This window comes from Musa acuminata, chromosome BXJ3-4, assembly GCF_036884655.1.
Source record: "Musa acuminata AAA Group cultivar baxijiao chromosome BXJ3-4, Cavendish_Baxijiao_AAA, whole genome shotgun sequence".
NCBI lineage: Eukaryota > Viridiplantae > Streptophyta > Magnoliopsida > Zingiberales > Musaceae > Musa > Musa acuminata.
Window position 1 is genome coordinate 45628007 of NC_088352.1, and position 12311 is coordinate 45640317.

Genomic DNA, 12311 nt, shown 5'->3' on the forward strand with positions numbered 1-12311 from the left:
AGTGAGTGCTGACTGCTGATTCCCCTTTTCAACTGTTCCCAATAGCTTTTCCCTCAAACAACGGACAATGGTTGTTTATGGAGGAGGCTCAAAAGGTAGAGCGGTTTCCAAAGAAGAATGGTGTAGGTTTGGATTCCCAGCCGAGAAGAAGACACCAAGCGAGAAGCGGACGTCGGTCCGCTGTCCGCCACTGTTACGTAGAGCAGTGACTCCCATCCTACATGGTTTCAATCTCCACGTCAAGCTTTTCGGCTCATGTGAAAGCGTCGTCGTATACGACGACACTTGTTGTGACGAAAAATTCTTCTTAATGCATTCTAATCGAGGTTGAAAGTTGTGTTCTTTTCTCGATAATGTGCATATAAAACCATGCAAAATCCGCACCATCATCACGTTATGTAGTAGTAGGTAAGAAGATACCACAATAACGACAAGCTAACCTACTGTGTCTGCATCATCAATGTGTGTCGCGATCGGACTACAAAACTTAATGCCGTTCATGTGGGATTATGTAATGTTATCCCTACAAATAAATATTCATCATCGGAAATGTTGCACTATGGCTCGTCCTTGTATAAAATGCCCAAACCTAATACATGACACACTCTTATGGATGCCAAATCCTTTTCAACGGTGATGACCGCTGATGGAGACTCAAACGTGTGATGAAACAGATTCAAACAATTGCAGACAGAGGAGCAATTGAAGTGACGTCAATCCTTTTTTTTTTTTATGGGACGGCCCACTTTAAGGCCCACAAATTTATCGGGCTCTGTAGGTACTCGATCCGGCCCACATCTCGGCCCATGAACATGTGTCGCGCATCCCGAGGGATTGGAAGCATATTAATCTCAAGCATCTATTATATATATATATATATATCTATGTGTGGAGGTTGAGAGAGGGAGAGAGAGAGAGAGAGAGAGGTCAGCTCTGAAACCCAGCTGTGGGTTTGGGCCCTCTGCTGCCTAATTTATTTTGTCTTTACTCCTCTACTCGCATCCCATCCTTCCTCCTTTATTGCTATTTATCTTCCCCTTCCAAACACCACCAAGTACTCTCTCTCTCTCTCTCTCTCTCTCTCTAAGGTAATCATTTCACCTATCATCAGCGGTCTCTCTCTCTCTCGGTTCTACCTCTCTATATCCATGAAAGCCGAGAGTTCAGGGGGAGAAAGGAGGAGAAGAAGAAGAAGAAGAAGAAGAAAGAGGAAGCTTTTCCTTTGAGGGGAATGTTGTCTGGCTCGAGGCACCTGTAACCGGAGAGCAAGAGATGTTGCTTTCATCTCTTGTTGTTCTCTTAGGGATCTCGGACCAGGCTTCATTCCCCCCAATCGTAGCTTCCGAAACTCCACCACAGCAAACTGCAAATGGTAGTCGCAGCTCATCGTGATCCACACGCGGGCTTTTGATGTGTCGATCTTCATGTTTTTTGGATCATGGTCTTTTCCTCTTTGCTTCCTTGTTTCTAACTTGGGTTTTGTTTGTTCTCTGGTGATCCACCGAGGCGGCAAGGAGAAGCAGACTGGTGTAATGATGGGGGGGTCTTGACCTACTCCTCCTTTGTGTCTTGTGTTGACTTTATTTCCTTTGTTCTCTGACAGGAGGAAGTCGAAAAGGGCTTCATCATTGCCTTGTCATTGCCTTCGGAAAGAATCAGATACTATCCTCAAAAAGATTTATGTGCATCTTCAGATACAGAATCTGGAAATAGACATGTAGGTTTGTCCGTCGCAGACCGCCCGTGTAGATCGAAGACTCTGCCTTGCTCTTTACCACCGTGTTTTGATTTGCTTCACGTCTCACCAACAATACTCCATCTTCCATCGACTATTTTACCCATCGATGCACAAAGAGCTTTTCAGAAGATACAGATCTACATAAGTGTTCTTGACCCACTGTTTCTTACAGACTATTCGACGGAATGTGAGCTCGTTTCTCCAGTCATGGCTGGCTCTGATGGGGATATGTGTATATGTTCCATCGCTTTGTCTCGATTGGCTTTGACATAGCGAGCATGAGTACCACATAATCTTATCAGATCTTGTGGTGCAATGCATGGTATTCTAATCATTCTCATCTTTTCTCCTTTCTTTCTGTAATTTACTCATCTTTGGTACGACCACTGACATATCACATGATGTGATACAGCTCCAAGCATGCAAACAAGTTTTCTGGAGATCTGTGAGCGAGGTGAGGTGGTAGCATAATCGAAACCGAGCTTTTCTGTCTCTTCATGCACAATATATGTTAGCGTACATCCATCGTCACAGTCTCTTTTTGGTGCCGAATAACACTAATATAGCTCATAAAAGCAAGGTTGATGATGCCGGTTTCAGCTTCCAAAGCTTCGTAACATGAAATGTAAAGGATCAAAAGAGGAACTCCGTGCAATTTCCCGTAACACAAAGCAATTTTGTAACCTCTTTTTTGGGACTATTCTTGTACATTAATTCCATGATAGAAAGACAATAAAAGCTGTTAAGGGCTGTGGGAGGACAGTGTAAGCCTGTCGACCTTTGTTCAAACATTACTAGGGTTAGGGTTTACGTCATGCATTGGATGCCTTAAGGCTCGCTTCCTTCCATCACCTGACAACCTTCCTCTTGCTGCTTTTGCTCTCATAGAAAACCTCGCCCTTTTGGATCCAACTCAGGGCGTGAAACGAGCAACGAGCTTTGACAACTCTTTTGCTCTTATTCTTCTTCTTATTCTTCTTCTGCTTCACTGGTCTCAAGCGTTAGCTGGTGGTAGCAGTAAGAGCGCCACCCGCGAAGGAAGCGAAACAGTGTCGAACACTGAGTTGAGGAATCCATGAGTTGCTCGCTTTGCCACTGCAAACAATTGTTGCTTCCGCTGGTCATTCTCTATCGTTTCATCTTCTGTCTCCCGGCCAGCATTTCGGCATCAGGTGTGCTCTAGCACAGGCAGCACTGCTAGTGTTAATGATGCAGCAGCTCGAGATTCCTTGGAAATGAAGCATTTGTCCTCCAGGTTTTGTCTTTTGTTCTGAGATCACACGCTATGGGCATTCATCAAGAACATATTAAACCATGATATGCTGCTGATTGCATATCCACAAACGACGGTCGAAACACTTTTTCCTCTTGGAATCAAATAGGAGAAAATTCTCATGTTTTCTACTTGATAAATCGTCTCAAGTGAGCTCGTAAATACAGATAGCAGTACATCAAATCTGAACCATAATAATGGAAATAGATGATTGCATTTGAAGGTTGGAAGAGTAAATCTTGTTGAAGAAACTTTCATCATTCACCTGCAGTTTAATTCTCAGCATTATTCCTCCGGTATCTGAGGTTATTGTTGGATCATTCATGAGCTTCAACATTTTTCTCGATCGTACAAGTTCTACGAAAAATGAATACTTGACTAGTTAGTAGTACTCATAAAATAGTTTGAATTTTCAGAGTAAAAGAAAAAAAAATATATCAGACAACTCATGCCTAAAATGCAATCTATGGATCAACAACGGTAATCCATTTATGAGTTTTTTCAAGTCTGCATCTCAATAATGTTGGCTAATCAATCGATAGCCTAATCGGCCTCTCTATATTATTTGGTTTGCATGGAGTGTTACTAAATTTTTCTTGAAAAAATATTTCTATGTTATTTGGTTGGCAGAAATTTTTTTTTTGAAAAAAGATTTTCTCTAATTTTTTTCTCAAGAAACAAAAAGAAAACTGCTTCAAAATCATTCTTCGGATCACTTGCTCAAGTCACCAAAAATCATTCTAGCATTGCAAATGCAAGAAAAGTAAAAAAAAAAAAAACACTTTTTCTATTTTATTGGAATAAAAAAAAGGAAGAGAATGGTGTACCTGACATTTTATCATGGCATCATTGGCTACTATATGATCAATCAATTGAAAATTACGAATCATAGAAATTGTGGTAAATGCATGTGACTCTTCATAGTAATATCCTTGGTTTTGTCAGTGTCATTGACAGCAGCCAAGTCTGTGTCTCATACCTTCACAAAGGACTAAAATCCGAGTCAGACTCAGTGAAATCTTGCTACTTTTCCCCCTGGCTTGTTCAAAGTGAACGCAGCGGAGAGGTTCATCAGATCTGTAATTGGCTTAGTTTTGTCCCCTTGTAAGCATGGAGTAAAGTTCTCATTCAATGATTGCACTGTAGAATGCCAATTTCTTCGATTAGTTTCTGCCCCTGTCAAGCTTTTAGAGTACAAGTCTAATTCTTTGCTTTGTCCTGCTGTGTAGAATTGATTCATGCCTTGATTTGGCTCCTGTGGGTTCTCTAAATGGACCATGCTGATGTCTGTTGCTGGATAACCTGAAACATACTTAGTAGATGTGAATCTTTATAAAGTTAGTGAAATGTAATGCATATAAATAAATGGAAAACACTACAGTGCTCACCAAAGAGAAGGGTTAGATGCACATATAGAGAATAAAAGCTTAGATCACTGTATGTTGGTTTGATATAGAACTAACTCCCTCGTATGAGCCATCTGCATCAGTTTGGTTCATATGGCTGAAAGTTCTCAAGAGTCATCATAAGACATTATGAAAACATCAGATACCAAGTCCAACGTAATGAGATAATCGAGACACATCCATTTAATCTGACAAAATAGTTCATGCATAAAGAGTAAAATAAGGGCCTAATGTTTGATCGAATGAGGTCCCTTGGATCATTTGCACAGTAACTTCAAATAGAAATCAAAATGCTTAGGTGCAATGGCACGACTAATAAATTGAACAATACGATGGTGTGAATCATTGTACACGTATAGATACAGAAGATGGAGATTGTTGAGAAGAATCCAATTCATCAAATTGGCCAGCTTCAGCTTTCTGGACATTTTCTTCGTTGACGTATTCCAGAAATTCCATAACCACATGATCAGTCCAAGGAGCTCCAAATGGAGTTGCATCCCCCGCTACCCACCCGAGATGACCACCTTGTGGAGTTACAATTAATAGGCAGTTTGGATTTTCCTTCAAAACATCAAGCAAATATCTGAGACAGTGTCGAGAAAAATGACACCGAGCATACATGAACAGGGACATAACATCTTAACATATGCAATTTGGGACAGTTGTTAGATGACGATATAGCAAAGGAAAGATGGCATGACAGCAAATAACTGGGTGAATCCTCAATAATTTGGATGAAAGATCATGATACTAGTTGCAGTTCAGGATAAACTTGAAAATTATCGAAAGAGCAAAAACATTTCATCATCGATGAGAATGATAACTGATGATGATAATGCAAGAAACTAGAAACCAGCTCATATTAGCTATATCATGAAAAAGAGAAGAATGTTCAGATGACACATTGCTTGCATATAGGATTGCCCTTCTGGTAAACAAAAGAACTGATAGCTTCTACCTTAATTTCTTCCCGAGGAATTCCTCTAGATGGTGCAATTGGATCATTAGCTGCCTGCACATAAGTTGGGAAAAAAAATATTACATGACAAAAGGAACTTACCAGATTATGGACCAAATCATGAAAATTTCATAATGTGTTTATCCAATGGACACTTAGAACCAAGCATAATTGTTTACAAAAATTTAGGTGCCGGAATAATGTTATTATATAGCAAAAACTACTACCTGATGTAACCCTTTTTAAATACCTTATGCAAAAACCATGATTTAATAGTAAACTTGCTGAACCTTGCGATTTCTTTATACTTTATAGTTTATAGTTTATAGTGAATCATACAACTCAAGATTGAAAGTTGTGCTAAAAAGATAAAATGAAGAAGAATGAAAATTAAAGTGACCCTTTGAGAATAGATGGCTGAAGTTATGTATTTTGAAGATCTCAATTTTACCTGTATGCATAGCAAAGGTGTGCAGACACATCCAATTGAACTTGAACTGCTTGAGTTAAAGTAATAATCATCCACTGATTTGAAACCAAATGACACTGCAAAGGATCACAAAATATTCTCATTCTTATATAACTAAACCTTCAACTAAAATGAAAATGGCATTTTAGCATTAAGAGATACAGACCACGTGTTAATCCTTCATCAAACTCCCTGACAGACCTTGCATTAGCCGCCATCAGGATATTGTATTCACCACCAAGACCTTCGAAAAGAAGTGCATGCCTGCAGGATTTGAGACAAAGGAAGTGTGTTTCAACTAAATATTATCTGAAACTATAGTTATTTGTAATGCAAATTGAAAATAAATCACGTTTTACTTTTTGAAGATTTCTCGTAGGGCTCTTGCAAGAGCTTTATCATATACATTATTGAAGCCTTTGTGGAAATCCTCATCTGCAATTACTAAATTAAATGGATTGCATAAGGACACTGCCCCAGAGAGAGGACAGTTTTGAGATTCCTGAAATAAGCAAAAGTCATTAGTATTATCAGTTTTTCCATAGATCTCATTGTGGAAGACATTTAAAAAAATGTCACAAATATTGCTTATTAACGTATATGAAAATTAACATACAATCTTTAGAAAGGAGATGAACTGTATTTTACCTGACCAAGATAGCGAACAAGAATATTTGCTCCAAGAGACCAACCAACAGCATATATTTTTGACTTGGGATAGAGTGTTGAAACATGGCTGACAACTTGACAGAGATCTTCTGTAAAAGAAGCCGAATAAAACTGCAAATTATTCAAGGATTCATATGAGGAATATGATAGCACATAATTAAAAATTTTACCTAAACTGAGCTCCAGAGACATGTTGGATCTACTTGATGTATTGATGAGATTGACATTAAAGAATGCATTTCTAGGTTAGCTTGAGTTGAGCACCTCAAAGCATGTGAATTAAAAGGAAATAGTTCCAGATAATCAACTGAAAAGGTATAGCGAAGTATGATGAGACCCAAAATGGTCCAGCACAGACCAATTATGTCATAAGCCTGCAGACCTACCACATGCCACAATATATATGTCCAACAAGGACATGACAATGTGAAACCACTCATATTTTCTGAAGACACAAGCATTCTATTCACTTTGATTTCAAGTCTCCTGCCAGCTTATAGAATATTACATGAAAAAGATATCTATGCCATATTTTCTTTGATGACTTTGAAAAATGTTATGTCACTACTTCTGGGTGCGTATAACGCATATCAGCTATGTGGTGCTAACTTGCTCACACCCAAAGAGGCACCAAATTAGGCTCTTGACTCGACTGAAACAAGGTGAAAGATTATGCCTCTATCTGATCATTTAGGCTTTCTACAGGTTATGTTCAGATTAGTTTATCTTTTTCTGCTTTCCATGATACACTTATACAAATCACTGACAGCATATAACAAATTATAACAGGATTCCAAAGCAACTGATAAACATGCTTAAAAATTTTACTAAACTCGATAAGTGACATAGAAGACAGTTGCAACACCAAAGACTACCTAGGTAATGTGAATTAGTAAGTTCAAAGTATCTATAGCATGAAAATAAATTTCACCTGAGGGGTAGTGACAGGACTTTTTGCACAACCACGACTATTAAATACTACTACACGCCATCCTTTACTTCTTGCTCGTACAAGCATATGTCTCACGTATGTATCATCACTTCCTCCTGTTAGACCAGGCTGCAATAATTACGGGACAATGTTGATCAGCAATACGCACATTGGATCATGAGCAAAGCTTTCGTATTTATGATTTGCAAACATGCCTTTTTCACAGGAGGACTACAATCATAATCAGCAAAAGTTACAGTACATGATGCAAATTTTCTTTTATTGCACATGAGATGTTGAGTGATTGGGTATCCAATTATGTTGCAACATATACATTCATCCCCCATTTCGATAAATACTACCACATCTCAGGACATCAGCTTCAGCTGTGTGCACAATAACCAGCCAGCTATAGATAACCTTTGACACCACATTTACCCCCTTTCAGGTAGCAGCTAAAGACATCTGATCGAAGATATGAAGAAAGTCATCGCCCTAATGATAACTCAAAAGTCTGATCTGTTTCCCTTTTCTTATCTAAATCTAATACTTGAAACTTAAAAATAGAATTGAATCAAGCATATAAAATCTAACCAGGAGAATTAGGACGGGAGAATCAGCTGGCAGCTGCCGATCGTCACCGACCACCCAATCGAGTGCTACTGCCCCATCGTCCCGCGTCCGCAGGCACTCGCGGCGCAGAGGAACAGCGGGTTGTGAGCGGAAGAAGGCGGCGAAGATGGTCTCCACGTGACAGTTCCATCCGATGAGGGGAAAGGGCTTGTAAGGGCGCCGAAGGCTCTCGAAGCGGGAGAGGATCGCGCGGCGAGCGCCGATGATCTCGAGGGACGACAGGGATGCGTCCGACGGTTCTTGGACTTGGAGGCTGAGGGCATCGCCGCTGCAGTAGGCCCTGGCACCGGAACCGGAGGAGGAGTAGGAGGCGGCGGCCATGGGAGGATGCAGCGCAAGGCGGGGGAGAGAGGAGCGCGAGAGAGAAGAGAGGGTGGGGGCGGTGGTCGCCATTGCGGCAGGAGCGCGTAGGCCACAGGGGAATCGTTGCGGCCAATCATTTAAAAGCTTCTCTTTGCCGTTGGATCGGATGTGCCTCCACCGTGGCCCCTTATTATTATTATTATTATTATTATTATTATTAATGATCAAAAGAAAATTATATTTTAATTAATATTTATTCTTACTCTTAGAATGGCTGAAGGAGAAAAGTGGATGCTAATTAAAAGTAAGGACAAATTTCAAAAGCATTTGAAATCGAAATCCTTCCATAACTATTAAAAGTTAAAAGTTTAGTTTGATTACTCACAAAAAAAATTGTCCATTTTTTCTTAGGTGATTTGTGGAAGAAAAAAGCTTTTAGTTTGGGGTTTTGATTATGAAACTTCTTAGTTTTAACTTATTATTATAGATTTCTTAAAATATTTAAAATATTCTTAGAAAAGGAGTGATATTGGATGTTAGTAAAAATATTTCTTTTTATTTATCAATTTTCCTTTTTTTTTTGTCTAAGACAATAATTTTCTCCAAATTATTGACGAGGAAGTTGAACTGATTAGTTAGTTAGATCACCATAATAGTAATTATTTAGGAAAAATATTCTACAAATAAAAAATATTCAAGAAATATTTTTTATTTTGATTCTTACTGATGTGTCACTCTATTATATTTTTTATTTTTTTAATAGCACGATGTTTCAAGCTCTAGTCGCCGATGAATATTTCTCATATCAATTATTATTAAAACATCATATTATTTTTGCATTACCATAATAGATATGAAAGTCAAGATCACAAGATGAATCAATTAAGACTATTAGTGAAGAAAACAATAGAGGAACTGTGCAAAGACAGGACACTTTCAATTTAACTAAATATTATTTTATGTAAAATTCATGGTAAAAAAATTAATGCAACAAATTCCAAATGATCAAGACGTTATGGTTTATCGCATAGATTACGATCATTTTGTTGATTATGTTTGTGGTTACAGTGCATCATCAGATCAGTGGTTCACATGGCACAATGAACTTTATTGATAATTATATCTGGAATTTTGTGTGTATTTCCTCCCTTGAGAATCAAATATATTAATGTTCTCAGTAAGCATATATACCTTGCGGCAATTCATTCAAACAAACAGACTGAAGAATTAAGTTGACAGTATCTTAACCAACAAGCACAAGCAAGCAATTACCTGGACAGATTAGCATCCTCATAAACTTTAACTGCTTCCAATTTTTTCAAATCAACAATTTTGAAAAGTTTGCAGAAGACAATGTTTCACATTGTCAAAAAAAATCCTAAATCTACTTTGGTGAGGTGTTTGTTGGACAGTGAAGATCAAGCCCAATATCAATATGGGCACAAGGAACTGCAATATTTTGATCACAAAGTCTGAACCTTTATCTGCATTGTAGGCTTCTTGCTGCGGTGATACGGAGTTGCGTTTTGCTGCAACAGTTGAAGAATCTACCTCACCGATGTAGTGCTTGATCATCATATCCCCCGCCAAAGTACTATGACCTATGTCTTCTAAATCATCGGTGGCATCTTTTCCTGCAATAGAGTTTCCTTTGAGAATTTTACTCGGTACAGGATACATAAGAAGACCATGAACTTTGGAGTTCTGCCTGATCATTTTTTTTCATTAAAAGCAGAAAAAAACATCCAACAGAAGACACTACTTAACAGCAGCAACTTACAAAGTCAAGGGTCAAAAAGAAAACAACAAACAAATTCTTACCGGTTGCCGCCAGCAAAACCTCATTGCCACCGGGATGCTTGTCCATAAATTGGATTAACATCATAAACCTGCAAGGACCACTATTGGGTATCAGCAAACAGTTTTAGAAAATGCGGCAAACATCTTTAATGTTAGTACATGTGTCAATCATTCTTAGTGCACAGGATATCTACATATAACTTCTTTAAAAGGTATGGAGTTAGAATAGACTATCACATCTTGGAGGTTGTTAAGGCCAAAATTTGCTAGACATATAAGTTAACAAAACCCAAAATGTTCAGCTGGATTCGCTGGATCCTGGTCAGAAAGTATCTGCAAGCCAATAACAGCTCAATATGCAATCTGATATAACCAGTGGATGCATTTAAGCCCAACATCCTTACAATCATAAAGTACAAGGAGTCTTGATCATCACTCTGTAATTTCTGCAGCTTCAGAAGCCAGCCAGGTAGCTCCATTTTGTTACAGCTTTCACCTATATGAAACCAGTTAAACTTGGGGAGTCATTTTGTTGCTCATAGATTTGCAAGTTTTGGCAGATCTCATTGTACTCTCCCTTTTTGGGATGCAGCTGATCCTTAAGCTGCACAGATAGTTTTGAAGCTTAGTGAATGAAAGTTTTAAGAAGAAAAAGTTGACCTTATGACTTAAACAATCAGGTCCAGATATAAATTTATCTTTCATCAGCTTACAACTTGATATGAACCTTGCTTATAGAAGTTGACAAAAAAACAACGAGAAAAACATAAGCAAATACTCAATTTCTTATACAATCAAAATTTTGTTAGACAACTAATGAAAGTTATACATTTTACCGAAGAAAATGAAATAACTCCAATATTATCTACGTGCAAACATTTGATAGGAGATGGTTTTGTTACCAGATATTATAGTGTTCTAAAATAAACCCAAAAATGTTATGAACTCCAAAAAATAACCTAAGTGTACAACACATTTGTTTTGAGATGAACACTTGTCGAGAGACTAAAAATTGTTATTCAGTCCCATAAAATGTCTACAATATCGATTCCCCTTTGTGCTTTTTAGGAGTACAATATTGTTGATCATTATATTATTGATAGTTAGTTCATAAAGGATATTCTTATAAGAGTGCATATTTTTATGACTTAATTACCACAATAAAAAAAGATTTTTTGAACAAACCTTTGCTTCACTAGAGTTTCAATGAAGAATGAGTCTTACCTGCTTCTAGCCTCATTTGCAAAAAAAACGTTGACTAATTGCCAGTTCTCCTCGTAGTTTCTTAATATCTATATTGGAAGAAATTTCTATTACAATAAATGGTGTACATGACGCTCACACTTATGCAGCAATGCACCAACCAATATAGAGTGCATTAACAGTACTTAATCTTAAACAAGTCCCTATTTTTACATCACAATTTCTCCTTTCTCGCATATCACAAGCAAGCAACTTATAGCCTACATGCTAGTTGCTAAATCTTACCTAAAGCTAATAGATTCATTAAAGCAAATAAACAAACAGATAGAGGACAAGATCCAGTAGCAAAAGAAAAATGAAAACAAAAACCAAAGATAAGGCAGGGCCTTCCGGAAATGACGAACCAGCGATTTTTAATGACGTTGTGGTTGGAGACCTCCTCGCAATGATAGATCTTCGAGTCGGCCATTTACTGGCTAAAAATCCGATCCCAATCTGCAAACCAATAAAACCATTTTGTAGCAAACGACACAAACAGTAGAAATCATTCAAGAGAGAAAAAAAATTAGCGCCCACATCCCACCTACTTCCAAGTCCCCAGAACGGGATCGCTGCTACGTCGCTCGGGAATCCAATTTCTCCGCCTCAGAATCGCAGGTTTACATGGTGTTCGATGTCAAACTTATGACGTCTCCTTGTTTCCTCACGGTTGCTACGAGATCGGTTATCGGGCACGGGCATTACAGAACAATGTTTATCGACCAATTTCTTTACCCAAACTTATACTCGCTTCATGATTGGTGAGAATTATTGGGGGTTTGATCGCTAACAAGAATGGCGAGTGCCTCAGTTATTTATTGGGAGGCTGTAGAATACTTAAAAGAATGGTATGCTCGGAAGTGTTCTCATACGTTACTGCAGAATA

At 38.2% G+C, this 12311-nt stretch overlaps 1 protein-coding gene and 2 long non-coding RNA genes across 4 annotated transcripts; 1 reads left to right on the forward strand and 2 right to left on the reverse strand.

Annotated features, from left to right (window-relative positions):
• Positions 1-921: 921 nt before the first annotated feature.
• LOC135637366 (uncharacterized) lies at positions 922-2500 on the forward strand. Its single transcript, XR_010496230.1, has 2 exons — positions 922-2060; positions 2151-2500. It is a non-coding gene; the product is annotated as an uncharacterized LOC135637366 (long non-coding RNA).
• Positions 2501-4577: 2077 nt separating this feature from the next.
• LOC103982602 (embryogenesis-associated protein EMB8) lies at positions 4578-8507 on the reverse strand. The gene is made up of 8 exons (XM_009399579.3): positions 8042-8507; positions 7448-7576; positions 6496-6627; positions 6207-6349; positions 6014-6111; positions 5830-5924; positions 5379-5432; positions 4578-4981 (listed from the first exon to the last, which is right to left on the reverse strand). Exons 1-8 carry the CDS (start codon positions 8471-8473, stop codon positions 4760-4762), a joined length of 1305 nt encoding a protein of 434 aa, XP_009397854.2. The 5' UTR covers positions 8474-8507; the 3' UTR covers positions 4578-4759.
• A 1157-nt stretch (positions 8508-9664) lies between these two features.
• Positions 9665-12187, reverse strand: LOC103982601 (uncharacterized). Of its 2 annotated transcripts, none has more exons than XR_010495440.1 (5): positions 11974-12187; positions 11791-11881; positions 10588-10787; positions 10205-10272; positions 9665-10017 (listed from the first exon to the last, which is right to left on the reverse strand). It is a non-coding gene; the product is annotated as an uncharacterized LOC103982601 (long non-coding RNA). The 2 variants fall into 2 exon arrangements; XR_010495439.1 differs by having other exon boundaries at positions 11970-12185.
• Between the last annotated feature and the right edge of the window lie 124 nt (positions 12188-12311).